Below are 17,491 nucleotides of genomic sequence, written 5' to 3'. Positions count from 1 at the left end.
AATCAAATGACAACTCATGTCTATGGTTAGGAAACATAACCATCTTTGATCAACGAGCTAGTCAAGTAGAGGCATACTAGTGACACTCTGTTTGTCTATGTATTCATACATGTATTATGTTTCTGGTTAATACAATTCTAGCACGAATAATAAACATTTATCATGATATAAGGAAATAAATAATAACTTTATTATTGCCTCTAGGGCATATTTCCTTCACCACCTGCCCCGGAGGACTTAATGGGCTGAATATGGGAGGGAACCAGCCCCCTAGTGTTCTCCCTGAGTATGCACCGTTGCGAAAGTTCTTATAAGATGATCCCTCTCTAAATTATCAAAGTATAAGTGTTCTCCCTGAGTATGCACCGTTGCGAAAGTTCTTCGTGCTGAGACACCACGTGATGATCGGGTGTGATAGGCTCTACGTTCAAATACAACGGGTGCAAAACAGTTGCACACACGGAATACTCAGGTTAAACTTGACGAGCCTAGCATATAACAGATATGGCCTCGGAACACGGAGACCGAAAGGTCGAGCGTGAATCATATAGTAGATATGATCAACATAGTGATGTTCACCATTGAAACTACTCCATCTCACGTGATGATCGGACATGGTTTAGTTGATTTGGATCACGTGATCACTTAGAGGATTAGAGGGATGTCTATCTAAGTGGGAGTTCTTAAGTAATATGATTAATTGAACTTAAACTTAAATTTATCATGAACTTAGTACCTGATAGTATCTTGCTTGTCTATGTTGATTGTAGATAGATGGCCCGTGCTGTTGTTCCATTGAATTTTAATGTGTTCCTTGAGAAAGCAAAGTTGAAAGATGATGGTAGCAATTACACGGACTGGGTCCGTAACTTGAGGATTATCCTCATTGCTGCACAGAAGAATTATGTCCTGGAAGCACCGCTGAGTGCCATGCCTGCTTCTGATGCAACTGACGACACTAAGAACGTCTGGAAGAGAAAAGCTGATGACTACTCGATAGTTCAGTGTGCCATGCTTTACGACTTAGAACCGGGACTTCAACGACGTTTTGAACGTCATGGAGCATATGAGATGTTCCAGGAGTTGAAGTTAATATTTCAAGCAAATTCCCGGATTAAGAGATATGAAGTCTCCAATAAGTTCAATAGCTGTAAGATGGAGGAGAATAGTTCTTTCAATGAACATATACTTAGAATGTCTGGATGCCATAATCACTTGACTCAACTGGGAGTTAATCTTCCGGTTGATAGTGTCATTGACAGAGTTCTTCAATCACTGCCACCAAGCTACAAGAGTTTCGTGATGAACTATAATATGCAAGGGATGAATAAAACAATTCCTGAGCTCTTCGCAATGCTAAAGGCTGCGGAGGTAGAAATCAAGAAGGAGCATCAAGTGTTGATGGTCAACAAAACCACTAGTTTCAAGAAAAAGGGCAAAGGGAAGAAGCAGGGGAACTTCAAGAAGAACAGCAAGCAAGTTGCTGCTCAAGAGAAGAAACCTAAGTCTGGACCTAAGCATGAAACTGAGTGCTTCTACTGCAAGCAGACTGGTCACTGGAAGCGGAACTGCCCCAAGTATTTGGTGGATAAGAAGGATGGCAAGGTGAACAAAGGTATATGTGATATACATGTTATTGATGTGTACCTTACTAATGCTCGCAGTAGCACCTGGGTATTTGATACTGGTTCTGTTGCTAATATTTGCAACTCAAAACAGGGGCTACGGATTAAGCGAAGATTGGCTAAGGACGAGGTGACGATGCGCGTGGGAAATGGTTCCAAAGTCGATGTGATCGCGGTCGGCACGCTACCTCTACATCTACCTTCGGGATTAGTATTAGACCTAAATAGTTGTTATTTGGTGCCAGTGTTGAGCATGAACATTATATCTGGATCTTGTTTGATGTGAGATGGTTATTCATTTAAATCAGAGAATAATGGTTGTTCTATTTATATGAGTAATATCATTTATGGTCATGCACCCGTGAAGAGTGGTCTATTCTTATTGAATCTCGATAGAAGTGACACACATATTCATAATGTTGAAGCCAAAAGATGCAGAGTTGATAATGATAGTGCAACTAATTTGTGGCACTATCGTTTAGGTCATATCGGTGTAAAGCGCACGAAGAAACTCCATACTGATGGACTTTTGGAACCACTTGATTATGAATCACTTGGTACTTGCAAACCGTGCCTCATGGGCAAGATGACTAAAACGCCGTTCTCCAGAACTATGGAGAGAGCAACAGATTTGTTGGAAATCATACATACAGATGTATGTGGTCCGATGAATGTTGAGGCTCGTGGCGGATATCGTTATTTTCTCACCTTCACAGATGATTTAAGCAGGTATGGGTATATCTACTTAATGAAGCATAAGTCTGAAACATTTGAAAAGTTCAAAGAATTTCAGAGTGAAGTTGAAAATCATCGTAACAAGAAAATAAAGTTTCTACGATCTGATCATGGAGGAGAATATTTGAGTTACGAGTTTGGTTTACATTTGAAACAATGCGGAATAGTTTCGCAACTCACGCCACCCGGAACACCACAACGTAATGGTGTGTCCGAACGTCGTAATCGTACTTTACTGGATACGGTGCGATCTATGATGTCTCTTACAGATTTACCGCTATTGTTTTGGGGTTATGCTTTAGAGACGGCCGCATTCATGTTAAATAGGGCACCATCAAAATCCGTTGAGACGACGCCTTATGAACTATGGTTTGGCAAGCAACCAAAGTTGTCGTTTCTAAAAGTTTGGGGATGCGATGCTTATGTGCAAAAGCTTCAACCTGATAAGCTTGAACCCAAATCGGAGAAATGTGTCTTCATAGGATACCCAAAGGAAACTGTTGGGTACACCTTCTATCACCGATCCGAAGGAAAGGCTTTTGTTGCTAAATTTGGAGTTTTTCTGAGAAGGAGTTTCTCTCAAAAGAAGTGAGTGGGGGGAAATAGAACTTGATGAGGTAACTGTACCTGCTCCCTTATTGGAAAGTAGTTCATCACAGAAACGGTTTTTGTGACACCTACACCAATTAGTGAGGAAGTTAATGATAATGATCATGAAACTTTAGATCAAGTTGCTACTGAACCTCGTAGGTCAACCAGAGTAAGATCTGCACCAGAGTGGCATGGTAATCCTATTCTGGAAGTCATGCTACTAGATCATGATGAACCTACGAACTATGAAGAAGCAATGGTGAGCCCAGATTTCGCTAAATGGCTTGAGGCCATGAAATCTGAGATGGGATCCATGTATGAGAACAAAGTGTGGACTTTGGTTGACTTGCCTGTTGATCGGCAAGCAATTGAGAATAAATGGATCTTCAAGAAGAAGACTAACGCTGATGGTAATGTTACTGTCTACAAAGCTCGACTTGTTGCAAAAGGTTTTCGACAAGTTCAAGGGATTGACTACGATGAGACCTTCTCACCCGTAGAGATGCTTAAGTCTGTCCGAATCATGTTAGCAATTGCCGTGTTTTATGATTATGAAATATGGCAGATGGATGTCAAAACTGCATTCTTGAATGGATTTCTGGAAGAAGAGTTGTATATGATGCAACTGGAAGGTTTTGTCGATCCAAAGGGAGCTAACAAAGTATGCAAGCTCCAGCGATCCATTTATGGACTGGTGCAAGCCTCTCGGAGTTGGAATAAACGCTTTGATAGTGTGATCAAAGCATTAGGTTTTATACAGACTTTTGGAGAAGCCTGTATTTACAAGAAAGTGAGTGGGAGCTCTATAGCATTTCTAATATTATATGTGGATGACATATTGTTGATTGGAAATGATATAGAATTTCTAGATAGCATAAAGGGATACTTGAATAAGAGTTTTTCAATGAAAGACCTCGGTGAAGCTGCTTATATATTGGGCATCAAGATCTATAGAGATAGATCAAGACGCTTAATTGGACTTTCACAAAGCACATACCTTGACAAAGTTTTGAAGAAGTTCAAAATGGATCAAGCAAAGAAAGGATTCTTGCCTGTGTTACAAGGTGTGAAGTTTAGTAAGACTCAATGCCCGACCACTGCAGAAGATAGAGAGAAATTGAAAGATGTTCCCTATGCTTCAGCCATAGGATCTATCATGTATGCAATGCTATGTACCAGACCTGATGTGTGCCTTGCTATAAGTCTAGCAGGGAGGTACCAAAGTAATCCAGGAGTAGATCACTGGACAATGGTCAAGAACATCCTAAAATACCTGAAAAGGACTAAGGATATGTTTCTCGTTTATGGAGGTGACAAAGAGCTCACCGTAAACGATTACGTTGATGCAAGCTTTGACACTGATCCGGACGATTCTTAATCGCAAACCGGATATGTGTTTACATTGAATGGTGGAGCTGTCAGTTGGTGCAGTTCTAAACAAAGCGTCGTGGCGGGATCTACATGTGAAGCGGAGTACATAGCTGCTTCGGAAGCAGCAAATGAAGGAGTTTGGATGAAGGAGTTCATATCTGATCTAGGTGTCATACCTAGTGCATCGGGTCCAATGAAAATCTTTTGTGACAATACTGGTGCAATTGCCTTGGCAAAGGAATCCAGATTTCACAAGAGAACCAAGCACATCAAGAGACGCTTCAATACCATCCGGGATCTAGTCCAGGTGGGAGACATAGAAATTTGCAAGATACATACGGATCTGAATGTTGCAGACCCGCTGACTGAGCCTCTTCCACGAGCAAAACATGATCAGCACCAAGGCTCCATGGGTGTTAGAATCATTACTGTGTAATCTAGATTATTGACTCTAGTGCAAGTGGGAGACTGAAGGAAATATGCCCTAGAGGAAATAATTAAGTTATTATTTATTTCCTTATATCATGATAAATGTTTATTATTCATGCTAGAATTGTATTAACCAGAAACATAATACATGTGTGAATACATAGACAAATAGAATGTCACTAGTATGCCTCTACTTGACTAGCTCATTAATCAAAGATGGTTAAGTTTCCTAACCATAGACATGAGTTGTCATTTGATTAACGGGATCACATCATTGGGAGAATGATGTGATTGACTTGACCCATTCCGTTAGCATAGCACTTGATCGTTTAGTTTGTTGTTATTGCTTTATTCATGACTTATACATGTTCCTATGACTATGAGATTATGCAACTCCCGTTTACCGGAGGAACACTTTGTGTGCTACCAAACGTCACAACGTAACTGGGTGATTATAAAGGTGCTCTACAGGTGTCTCTGAAGGTACTTGTTGGGTTGGCGTATTTCAAGATTAGGATTTGTCACTCCGATTGTCGGAGAGGTATCTCTGGGCCCTCTCGGCAATGCACATCACAGAAGCCTTGCAAGCATTGCAACTAATGAGTTAGTTGCGGGATGATGTATTACAGAACGAGTAAAGAGACTTGCCGGTAACGAGATTGAACTAGGTATTGATATACCGACGATCGAATCTCAGGCAAGTAACATACCGATGACAAAGGGAATAACGTATGTTGTTATGCGGTCTGGCCGATAAAGATCTTCGAAGAATATGTAGGAACCAATATGAGCATCCAGGTTCCGCTATTGGTTATTGACCGGAGACGTGTCTCGGTCATGTCTACATAGTTCTCGAACCCGTAGGGTCCGCACGCTTAACGCTATGATGACAGTTATATTATGAGTTTTATGTTTTGATGTACCGAAGGTTGTTCGGAGTCCCGGATGTGATCACGGACATGACGAGGAGTCTCGAAATGGTCGAGACATGAAGATTGATATATTGGAAGCCTATGTTTGGATATCGGAAGTGTTCCGGGTGAAATGGGATTTTACCGGAGTACCGGGAGGTTACCGGAACCCCCCGGGGGCATAATGGGCCTACATGAGCCTTAGTGGAAAAGGAGGGAAGCTAAGGAAGTGTGGGGCGCGCTCCCCCAAGGCCCAAACTGAATTGGTTTAGGGCAAGGGGGCCGCCCCCCCCCCTCTTTCCTTCTTCCCCCCTCCCAAGTCCTAATCCAACTAGGAAAGGGGGGAGTCCTACTCCCGATGGGAGTAGGACTCCTCCTGGCGCGCCTATGCCCTGGCCGGACGCACCCCCCTTGCTCCTTTATATACAAGGGCAGGGGGCACCCTAGAGACACAACATTATATCATTGATATCTTAGCCGTGTGCGGTGCCCCCCTCCACTATAGTCTACCTCGATAATACTGTAGCGGTGCTTAGGTGAAGCCCTGCGTCGGTAGAACATCAACATCGTCACCACGCCGTCGTGCTGACGAAACTCTGCCTCAACACTCGGCTGGATCGGAGTTCGAGGGACGTCATTGGGCTGAACGTGTGCTGAACTCGGAAGTGCCGTACGTTCGGTACTTGATCGGTTGGATCGTGAAGACGTACGACTACATCAACCGCGTTGTGCTAACGCTTCCACTTTTGGTCTACGAGGGTACGTGGACAACACTCTCCCCTCTCGTTGCTATGCATCACCATGATCTTGCATGTGCGTAGGAATTTTTTTGAAATTACTACGTTCCCTAACACTTCCACCTAGATACAAGAGCTTTGTGATGAACTACAATATGCAAGGGATGGAGAAGTCCATTCCTGAGTTATATTCAATGTTGAAATCAACGGAGGTGGAGATCAAAAAGGAACATCAAGTGTTGATGGTGAATAAGACCACTAGTTTCAAGAAAGGCAAGGGTAAGAAGGATGACAAGGGAGTTGCCGCGCCTGGTAAGTTAGTTGCCTGGAAGAAGCCAAAGAATGGACCCAAGCCTGAGACTCATTGCTTTTATTGCAAGGGAAATGGTCATTGGAAACGGAACTGCCCCAAGTACTTAGAGGATAAGAAGGCCGACAAAGCCAAAGGTATATATGATATACATGTTATTGATGTGTACCTTACCGGCACTCGTAGTAGCTCCTGTGTATTTGATACTGGTGCGGTTGCTCATATTTGTAACTCAAAACAGGAGCTGCGGAATAAGCGGAGACTGGCGAAGGACGAGGTGACGATGTGCGTTGTTAATGGTTCCAAGGTCGATGAGATCGCCGTTGGCACACTACCTCTACATCTACCTTCGAGATTAGTTTTAAACCTCAATAATTGTTATTGAGTGCCAGCTTTGAGCATGAACATTGTATCTGGATCTCGTTTAATGCGAGATGGCTACTCATTTAAATCTGAGAATAATGGTTGTTCTATTTATATGAGAGATGTGTTTTGTGGTCATGCTCCGCTGGTCAATGGTTTATTTTTATTAAATATCAAATGTGATGTTACACATATTCATAGTGTGAATGCTAAAAGATGTAAGGTTGATAATGATAGTCCCACATACCTGAGGCACTGCCGCCTTGGTCACATTGGTGTCAAACGCATGAAGAAACTCCATGCAGATGGACTTTTGGAGTCTCTTGATTATGAATCATTTGACACGTGCGAACCATGCCTCATGGGAAAAATGACCAAGACTCCGTTCTCCGGAACAATGGAGCGAGCAACTAGCTTGTTGGAAATCATACATACTGATGTGTGCGGTCCAATGAGCATTGAGGCTCACGGTGGCTATTGTTATGTTCTCACCCTCACTGATGACTTAAGTACATATGGGTATGTTTACTTAATGAAACACAAGTCTGAGACCTTTGAAAAGTTCAAGGAATTTTAGAGTGAGGTAGAGAATCAACGTGACAGGAGAATAAAGTTATTACGGTCAAATCATGGACGAGAATACTTGAGTCACGAGTTTGGCACACACTTGTGAAATTGTTTCACAACTCACGCCGCCTGGAACACCTCAGCATAATGGTGAGTCTGAACGTCGTAATCGCACTCTATTGGATATGGTGCGATCTATGATGTCTCTTACCGATCTACCGCTATCATTTTGGGGTTATGCTTTAGAGACTGCCGCATTCACTTTAAATAGGGCTCCATCAAAATCCGTTGAGACGACACTGTATGAATTATGGTTTGGGAAGAAACCTAAGCTATCATTTCTAAAAGTTTGGGGATGTAATGCTTATGTCAAGAAACTTCAACCTGAAAAGTTCGAACCCAAATCGGAAAAATGCATCTTCATAGGATACCCTAAGGAAACTATTGGGTATACCTTCTACCTCAGATCTGAAGGCAAGATCTTTGTTGCCAAGAATGGATCCTTTCTAGAGAAAGAGTTTCTCTCGAACGAAGTAAGTGGGAGGAAAGTAGAACTTGATGAGGTACTCCCTCTTGAACCGGAGAGTAGCGCAGCTCAGGAAGATGTTTCTGTGGTGCCTGCACCAATAATAGAGGAAGTTAATGATGATGATCATGAAACTTCAGATCAAGTTGCTACTAAACTTCATAGGTCCACAAGGACACGTTCCGCACCAGAGTGGTACGGCAACGCTGTCTTGGAAATCATGTTGTTAGACAACGGTGAACCTTTGAACTATGAAGAAGCGATGGCGGGCCTGGATTCCAACAAATGGCTTGAAGTCATGAAATCTAAGATAGAATCCATGTAGGAAAACAAAGTATGGACTTTGACAGACTTGCCCGATGATCGGCAAGCCATAGAGAATAAGTGGATCTTTAAGAAGAAGACTGACGTGGATGGTAATGTGACCGTCTATAAGGCTCGGCTTATCGCTAAGGGTTATCGACAAGTTCAAGGGGTTGACTATGATGAGACCTTCTCACCTGTAGCGAAGCTGAAGTCCGTCTGAATCATGTTAGCAATTGCCGCATTCTATGATTATGAGATATGGAAAATGGATGTCAAAACGGCATTCCTTAACGGTTTCCTTAAGGAAGAATTTTATATGATGCAGCCGGAAGGTTTTGTCGATCCTAAGAATGTTGACAAGGTATGAAAGCTCCAGCGCTCCATCTATGGGCTGGTGCAAGCATCTCGGAGTTGGAACATTCGCTTTGATGAAATTATCAAAGCGTTTGGGTTTATACAGACTTATGGAGAAGCATGTATCTACAAGAAAGTGAGTGGGAACTCTGTAGCATTTCTCATATTGTATGTGGATGACATACTATTGATGGGAAATGATATAGAACTTTTGGAAAGCATAAAGGCCTACTTGAATAAGTGTTTTTCAATGAAGGACATTAGAGAAGCTGCTTACATATTAGGCATCGAGATCTATAGAGATAGATTGAGACGCCTCATTGGTATTTCACAAAGCACATACCTTGACAAGATATTGAAGAAGTTCAATATGGATTAGTCCAAGAAGGGGTTCTTGCCTGTATTGCAAGGTGTGAGATTGAGCACGGCTTAATGCCTGACCTCGGCAGAAGATAGAGAAAAGATAGAGTGTCATCCCCTATGCCTCAGCCATAGGCTCTATTATGTATGCCATGTTGTGTACCAGACCTGATGTGAACCTTGCCATAAGTTTGGTAGGGAGGTACCAAAGTGATCCTAGTATGGAACACTGGACAGTGCTCAAGAATATCCTGAAGTACCTGGATCTACATGTGAAGCGGAGTACATAGTTGCCTCGGAGGCAGCACGGGAAACAGTCTGGATGAAGGAGTTCATCACCGACCTAGGAGTAATTCCCTATGCGTCGGGCCCGATGACTCTCTTCTGTGACAACACTGGAGCTATTGCCCTTGCCAAGAAGCCCAGGTCTCACAAGAAGACCAGGCACATCAAGCGTCGCTTCAACTCCATTTGTGAATATATTCAAGATGGAGACATAGATATTTGTAAAGTGCATATGGATCTGAATGTAGCAGATATGTTGACTAAACCTCTTCCACAAGCAAAACATGATCAACACCAGAACTCTATGGGTGTTCAATTCATCACAATGTAACTAGATTATTGACTCTAGTGCAAGTGGGAGACTGTTGGAAATATGCCCTAGAGGCAATAATAAAATAGTTATTATTATATTTCCTTATTCATGATAATTTTCTATTGTTCATGCTATAATTGTACTAACCCGAAACCGCAATACATGTGTAAATACATAGATCACATCATGTCCCTAGTGAGCCTGTAGTTGACTAGCTCATTGACCAATAGATGGTTGTGGTTTCTTGACAATGGACATTGGATGTTGTTGATAACGGGATCACGTCATTAGGAGAATGATGTGATGGACAAGACCCAATCCTAAGCATAGCACAAGATCGTGTAGGTTGTTTGCTAGAGCTTTTCTAATGTCAAGTAACATTTCCTTAGACCATGAGATTTTGCAACTCCCGGATACCGTAGAAATGCTTTGGGTGTATCAAACGTCACAATGTAACTGAGTGGCTATAAAGGTGCACTACGGGTATCTCCGAAAGTATCTGTTGGGTTGGCACGAATAGAGACTGGGATTTGACATTCCGTATGACGGAGAGGTGTCTCTGGGACCACTTGGTAATGCATCATCATAATGAGGTCAATGTGACTAAGGAGTTAGCCATGGGATCATGCGTTACGGAACGAGTAAAGAGACTTGCCGGTAACAAGATTGAACGATGGTACGATTGAATCTCGGGCAAGTAACATACCGATGGACAAAGGGAATTATATACGGGATTGATTGAATCCCTGACATCGTGGTTCATCCGATGAGATCATTGTGGAACATGTGGGAGCTAACATGGGTACCCAGATCCCGCTTTTGGTATTGGCCGGAGAGATGTCTCGGTCATGTTACATGGTTCCCGAACCCGTAGGGTCTACACACTTAAGGTTCGGTGATGCTAGAGTTGATATGGGAAATTGTATGTGGTTACCAAAGGTTATTCGGAGTCTCGGATGAGATCCCGGACGTCACGAGGAGTTCCAGAATGGTTCGGAGGTGAAGATTTATATTTGAGAAGTCCAGTTTTAGTCGTCGTCGGAATGGTTTCGGGGGTTATCAGCATTGTACCGGGACCACCGAAAGGTGTTCGGGGGTCCATCTACCCCGGAGGACTTAATGGGCTGAATATGGGAGGGAACCAGCCCCCTAGTGGGCTGGTGCCCCCCTCCCCCCCCAAGGGCCCAAGGCGCCTAGGGTTGGAAACCCTAGGGGAGGGGGCGCCTCCCACCTTGCTTGGGGGGGCAAGCCTCCCCTCTTGCCCCCCCTCTAGATGCATCTAGGGGCCGGCCCCCTCTTCCCCTTTCCCCTATAAATAGTGGGGGTGGGAGGGCAGCCGCACCCCTTCCCCAGGCACAGCCCCTCCCTCCTCCAACACCTCCTCCTGCGTAGTGCTTGGCGAAGCCCTGCAGGAGAACCGCAAGCTACACCACCACGTTGCCGTGCTGCCGGAGCTCTCCCTCAACTTCTTCTCTCCCCTTGCTGGATAAAGAAGGAGGAGACGTCCCCGAGCTGTACGTGTATTGAACGCGGAGGCACCGTTCGTTCGGCGCTTGGATCGAATCTTCCGCGATTTGAATCGTCGCGAGTACGACTCCATCAACCGAGTTCTTGTAATGCTTCCACTTAGCGATCTTCAAGGGTATGAAGATGCACTCCCTCTCTCTCTCGTTGCTAGCATCTCCTAGATTGATCTTGGTGACACATAGGAAAGTTTTGAATTATTACTACGTTCCCCAACAACAACTGCACGGTAGAGTCACCCCGGTCGTAGCACCGCAGTAATGCCCAATGAGCCGTCAAATCACAAAAAAACCACCTTTCCAGCTTTAGCAGTAAGCTGGATGGACGAAGCAGCAATATTTCACTGGGCTTGAATCCACTTCTCCCTCGTCTGCTTGTTTAGAGAAAACCCCCTCTCTTCGATTGCATAGGGTTTTCTCATGGAGAACCAGGTACGAATTCTTCATCCATCGCCGATAAATCCAAGTCCCTTAGTCGTGGGTAATCATAGGATGGCAGCTGCCGCCGTTGATGCATTTTTCTTCCTACTGAATCTAGTGTGTTTCATTTGCAGTGCCCAAAGTGTGAGGACCCTACAGGTTTCTGCGCCCTCGGCGAGACGCCACACTTGTTCCTTCTCATCCTAACACGGGATTTTAAAACGCGCATGGTATGTTCCTAGAATCCTCTTTTCTATCCGGGAGGGTGGGGGTTTTTGAACATGCTGTCGACTAATTTGGAAATTTGGATTGATATATTTGGATAAAAGGTACTACTACCATGGTCAACACTGGCATGAAGGAGGAAATTATTTCTAGATTTGGATAGCGAATACATTTTGTTCTCATATTATTTTTCTAGCAGTGCATTCCTTGCTCTGCCAGAATACATGTACTCAAGATGGTCCGCCTTGCCATAACTGAATACACTAGTTTAATGGTCACATTGAAGACAAGACATGGATATAAGTTCTGAGTTGGGTTCATGAACCAAGAAGATCGCCGTTTTTTTATGGCTGAACTTGGATAATCTTTCTCAAGTGTTACAGACTGAAAGTTGGCGCACGAAAGTTGATGGAAATAGCAGAACCTGGTGTCATCTTCACTGTGATCTTCCACCCCGACGTTGTTCCAGTAGTTCATCCATGTTAGTTTTGTATCTGGTTCTTGCTTGTTGCCTCGATTACTTCTTAATCCACCTATTATGTCTAACTAATCACAATTTAGCTTTAGAAATAGCAACGATTTGTGATTCCCTTCTCTCACGAAGATGCTACTTCTAACTAATATTTCTTATAATTGGTGGCACGTGTAGGTTATTTCATAGTTAAGCAGGCTACTCGTTTGTTATTCTATAGGAACTCGACTGTTACTGATGGCACTGAAGTTGACTGGGACGACATCCACAGGTTCCTACACTTTATTGATCATCTTGAGGTCCTTGTGGGGTGTTTCAATGGTGGAAGGCCACGTGGGATATGTGTGCCACTGCTGCACACATTCAATAGGTCCAACCGTGTTGAGAAACTTATGGTACGATTGCTTATACACAATTTTACAGTTGTGATCTTCTTGAAACAAAAACTTCCCAGTTCTATTGTTCCTATACAGATGCCCGACCATGGTTTGGTCAGACTTGCGCTTGGTCACAATATGATGTTTATGTCGACCTACTCCATTCCCCTTGGAGGTGAAAAGATACTTATTCATGGGTGGTCTCAAATAATGAAGGCCCATCCATCTTGGAGAATGGGACAGAAGGTTACGCTCATGCTTTTCCATGGCTCTAAAGCGAATATCATGTTTATTGACCGCATTGCGAGATGAGGCCGCTTTTAGAAGGTTTTGGATGCGTGGGGTGGCGCCTGGGCCTTGTCCTGGGGCTTGGTGGCCTCACCCATGGTTAACTGTAGGCAAAGTAGCACTGTTCAAGGCGTGCTTTGTACGGTTGAACCTGGATAAGTACTCATGCTGCTTTCAGCTATGGTTGTTAAGTGCCCCTGTTGGTTTTAGTTAAGGTTGTTAAGTACTCCTGCTACTTTTATAGTATATCATCTTTCTTCAGTCTTGTCTTCCTCCAGCCGCCAAAACCAGACCAGCGCTGGCGGGGCCTCCTGCTTCCGCCTCCCACGGCTGGCTGCGCCTTAGCGCACGCATCACTGCCCCACCGTCTCCTAAATCATTAACGCCGATGTCCAAGTCCTCACCATCGTCCCCCGCGTGCTTTGGTGCGCTCACCGCAGCACCGCCCTCTCGCGTTGTCAACATGGTCAACAAACAAGAGGAATCGGGAGAGTATTGTACGTGGAGAGGATGATAGTAGGGGTCCACCATGTCCATGGTCGTACGCAAGGAAGTTCATCACTTTTATTACATACTCCATTATCAGCATATAGAAAAAGAAAATGCTTCCTCCTAGTGGTTTCCTGACATCTAGGACCCACGACATTGTCAGCGTATATAGTCAACAGATAAGATAACAGCACAAGATCGGCTGACACCTGGGACGTAGGTGCTCGAGCAGTATTTTATTTGTTATTGTTGAGACGGAGCAGGGTTTCAACTGGGATGTGGCCCGTCTTGCCCAGGCTTATATTTTACGTTCACAACATGACCAGCCTAACTAATTTTTCTTTGTGAAAATGAGCCTAGTTTATTTTTTCTGAAGAATACCCAATCCAGGCCTACTTATTTTTCTACACCCTGATGGGTTGCAACTCTTTCAAGACGGCTGCAAATCTTGAAAGTAATATGAAATGGGCTGTAAATATAAAAAACAGATGACAAATTGGCAATTACTTTCAAATTTCTGAATTTTTTTCACATTTTCAGATTCCAATTTCACAGGGTTTAGCCTAATTTAAATATATCTTCAAAGTACTTTAAATCTGGCTTGACATTTCGGTATTAAAAATAGTTTGGGCCCCACCGAAATATGCAAAATTTATTTCAATTTTTAACCCTAGCCCCGGCCAACAAAAAATGACTGCAATAAATTGCATAAGAAGTTGCAATGAGCTATAAATTATTAAAAAATAGGGAATGGTCTGACTTGTGGGCCTATTAAGTTGACGCGTATGAAAGATTTTTTTACTTATTATATACATCAACAAATGATTCTAGCAGACGTAACCGTTGGGTGTCAATCCAACGACCATCGTGCTTCTTCAATCTCTGATCTTCTTGCTCCAGCCGCCAAATCCAGCGCTGGTTGGACCGCCTGCTCCCGCCTCCCATGGCCGGCTGTGCTGCCGCGCAGGCCTCACCGCCCCCTACTACTCCCACCGCTGGCAAGGCCATCCCTCTACTCACCCACATCCCTCCACTGTTATGGATTCTCCGCCTCTGGGTCATTCCCTTCCTGGGTCTCGTCGTCGTCCATCGCGCTGGTGTTCTTGGCACGGCGTGGTCAACGTTGTCAACAAACGACAACATCGGAAGAGGGATGTACATGGAGAGGCTGACAGTTGGGACCCACATGGTCCATGGCCACACGCAAGCAGGTACCTCCTTATTACGCCAAAAAAGAATGAATCCTCCCAATGACAGCTGGGACCCACCAGCTATATCTTGGCATGGAAGGAAGTGCCTCCTTATTAAGAGAAAAATGACAAGTGCCCCCCATGACAGCTGGGGCCCACCAGATTTGGAGGCTGACTTGTGGACCTATTAAGTTGATGTGTACGCATGGGCTTTGTCAACTTAGTCAACAAACGATTCTATCACCAATGTCCGTTGGATTGTTAACATCCAACGGTCGTCCTGCTTCTTCGACCTCTGATTTTCTTGCTCTAGTCATCCAAACCACCACGTGCTCCTGCCTCCCGTGGCCGGCTGTGATGCCGCGGAGGCCTCACCGCCCCCCTACAACTCCCATCGCTGGCCAGGCCATCCCTCTACTCACCCACACCCCCTGTTATTCTACGGCGATGGCAGCCGAACCAGTCAACCCTCCTACTACCCTTCGCATGTTCCCAGGCTCCGTGTTGTTCCCTGCCTCACTGTCATCCACCGCCTAGTGCTGTCAGCGCGACGTGGTCGATGTGGTCAAGAAACGACATCCATCAGAAGAGGACTATACGTGGTGAGGCTGACAGATGGACCCACTAGCTACATCTTCGCACGCAATGAAGTGCCTCCATATTACGCGCAAAAAAAAGAATCCTCCCCTTGTCAGCTCGGACCCACCAGCTACATCTTTGCACGCAAGGAAGTGCCTCATTATCCTCCCTGACAGCTGGGACCCACCCGGTCGAACTGTGCGTAGTGTTGTCATTCTGGTCGCAAACGTGTACGTACATACTGGTCCATCGGTCTTTCTGCCATGATGAACCGTGGCTCGGTAAGGAGCGGTAGCTGTTCAGCAGTCCCGTCTATATCATGTACACATACGTACGTACATACAGGCGGGGTCTTGAACGCCTACTCGCCCATACGTACGGCCAGGGCTCGTGTACATGGAGAGGCGGCGGAGGGAAACAACGGTGTCCTGTTCATCGGCAGCCAACCGGCTGGGTAAGAATAGAGAAACTGCGTCGTGTTCATCGGGGGCAACAGAATGCGTCCCGTTCATCGGGAGCCAACCAGCTTGGACGGAGCAGCCGAAACGAGGCATGGCGTAGCACAAAATGGAGGAAACGGCCTTCTGTTCGATCGCCTACGGTCGAAACGGGATCATGTTCATTGGGAGGGGTCTGGCGTACCGCAAAATGGAGGAAATGGCCTTCTCTTCGACCTCCTATGGTTGAAACGGGGTCCTGTTGATTGGGAGGGCTGTGGCGTACCGCAAAATGGAGGAAACGGACTTCTCTTCGACCTCCTACGATCGAAACAGGGGTCCTATTCATTAGGAGGGGTGTGGCGTACCGCAAAACGAGACTCCATGGGCTACAGTTCATCCACCATATACTGCCTCGCTCCAGCCTCCACGGACAATTGTTCATCCACCGTCGACCTCCTCCACCCACCACCTACGACTGTTCGTCCACGGCATCTCCCTCCTGCCTCCACCAGCTATTGTTCATCCACGGGCTCCTGTTCATCCAGCCTCCACCGGCTACTATTCAACCGGCCCTCCACGGGATCCTGTTCATCTAGCCTCCACCCGCTACTGTTCAACCAGCCCTCTACGAGGTCCTGTTCATCCACCCCCAACCAGCTCGATCGGGGTCCTGTTCATCCAGCGGCAACGACCTCTCGTATCATGGGGTCATGTTCATCCAACCCCCACCGGGAACTGTTTATCCAACCCCCAACAACGCTCACTGTTCATAAAGAGGCAGCATGTTCGATCAGCTTCAGTTAGCAACAGTAGCGAAGGAATCCCTCGATTGGGTTCAGTTAACAGCCAGGGATCGATCGATCGCTCGGGTTTAGTAACGCATAGCTAGTGCAATCACTCGGGTTCAGTAAGCAAACGCCTCGCTCGGGTTCTGTTGGGGATATTACTATCAGCTGAGACCCGCCCAGGAGGGGCCGGGTCAGCCCCAATGGCGGGTTATGCAAGAAGCCCAGTAAATATCCAAGATTGTAGTTTATTAAGTATTATAGAAGGCCCAAGGGCCTGAAGGCGGTTTAAGGCCTGATATTACGAACCGCCATATGTAAGGAAAGACTTGTAAAGAAAGGCATGTAAAGAAAGTCACTGAGCCGGACACGATTATGAGCCGGCCGGGACTCTGTAGGCCACCAGGCGTCAACCCATGTATATAAGGGGACGACCCGGTGGCGGCTTAGGAGAGAGACAACAAATCGATAACCAAGCCGGCGAGTTGAGCCTCTTGGAGATCGAAACCCTAGCAATACCAAACCCAACTAGACGTAGGCTTTTACCTTCATCGTAAGGGGCCGAACTAGTATAAAAACTCTCTCGTGTCCTTTGTCCCGATTAACCCCTTTAAGCTTCCTAGTGCGATGGCCCTACGACTAAGTCCTTGCTCTAGGACATCTGCCGTGACAATTCCACGACAGTTGGCGCCCACCATGGGGCCAGCGCACGGTGGATTTGAGTTCTTGAAGGGCAGCTTCGAAGGGCTCAAGGGATACGTTGTGGGCCGGATGACCAAGAGTCGTCACGGCAAGCTCTACATCGACGATGAAGGCTGGGGCCCCGAGGCCGGCTCAATCGAGTACAGGTACCGGGTTCCCTTCAGCAGAATTCGCTTTTTCATCGGTCGGATGGGCGATTCGGGCCCTGAGCCGGACGT

At 45.5% G+C, this 17,491-nt stretch overlaps 1 protein-coding gene across 1 annotated transcript; it reads left to right on the top strand.

The window, feature by feature from the left end:
- The first annotated feature begins 774 nt into the window (after positions 1-774).
- On the top strand, positions 775-14,144 carry LOC147985027 (uncharacterized). The gene is made up of 2 exons (XM_087541371.1): positions 775-1,674; positions 14,118-14,144. Exons 1-2 carry the CDS (start codon positions 775-777, stop codon positions 14,142-14,144), a joined length of 927 nt encoding a protein of 308 aa, XP_087397497.1.
- The last annotated feature ends 3,347 nt before the right edge of the window (positions 14,145-17,491 follow it).

The sequence above is a fragment of the Triticum urartu genome, chromosome 2A (genome assembly GCF_056163025.1).
Source record: "Triticum urartu cultivar PI428250 chromosome 2A, HENAU_Tu73, whole genome shotgun sequence".
Lineage (NCBI taxonomy): Eukaryota > Viridiplantae > Streptophyta > Magnoliopsida > Poales > Poaceae > Triticum > Triticum urartu.
The sequence above is the reverse complement of the archived record's forward strand: the minus strand, read 5'-3'. Positions and strand labels throughout refer to the sequence as shown.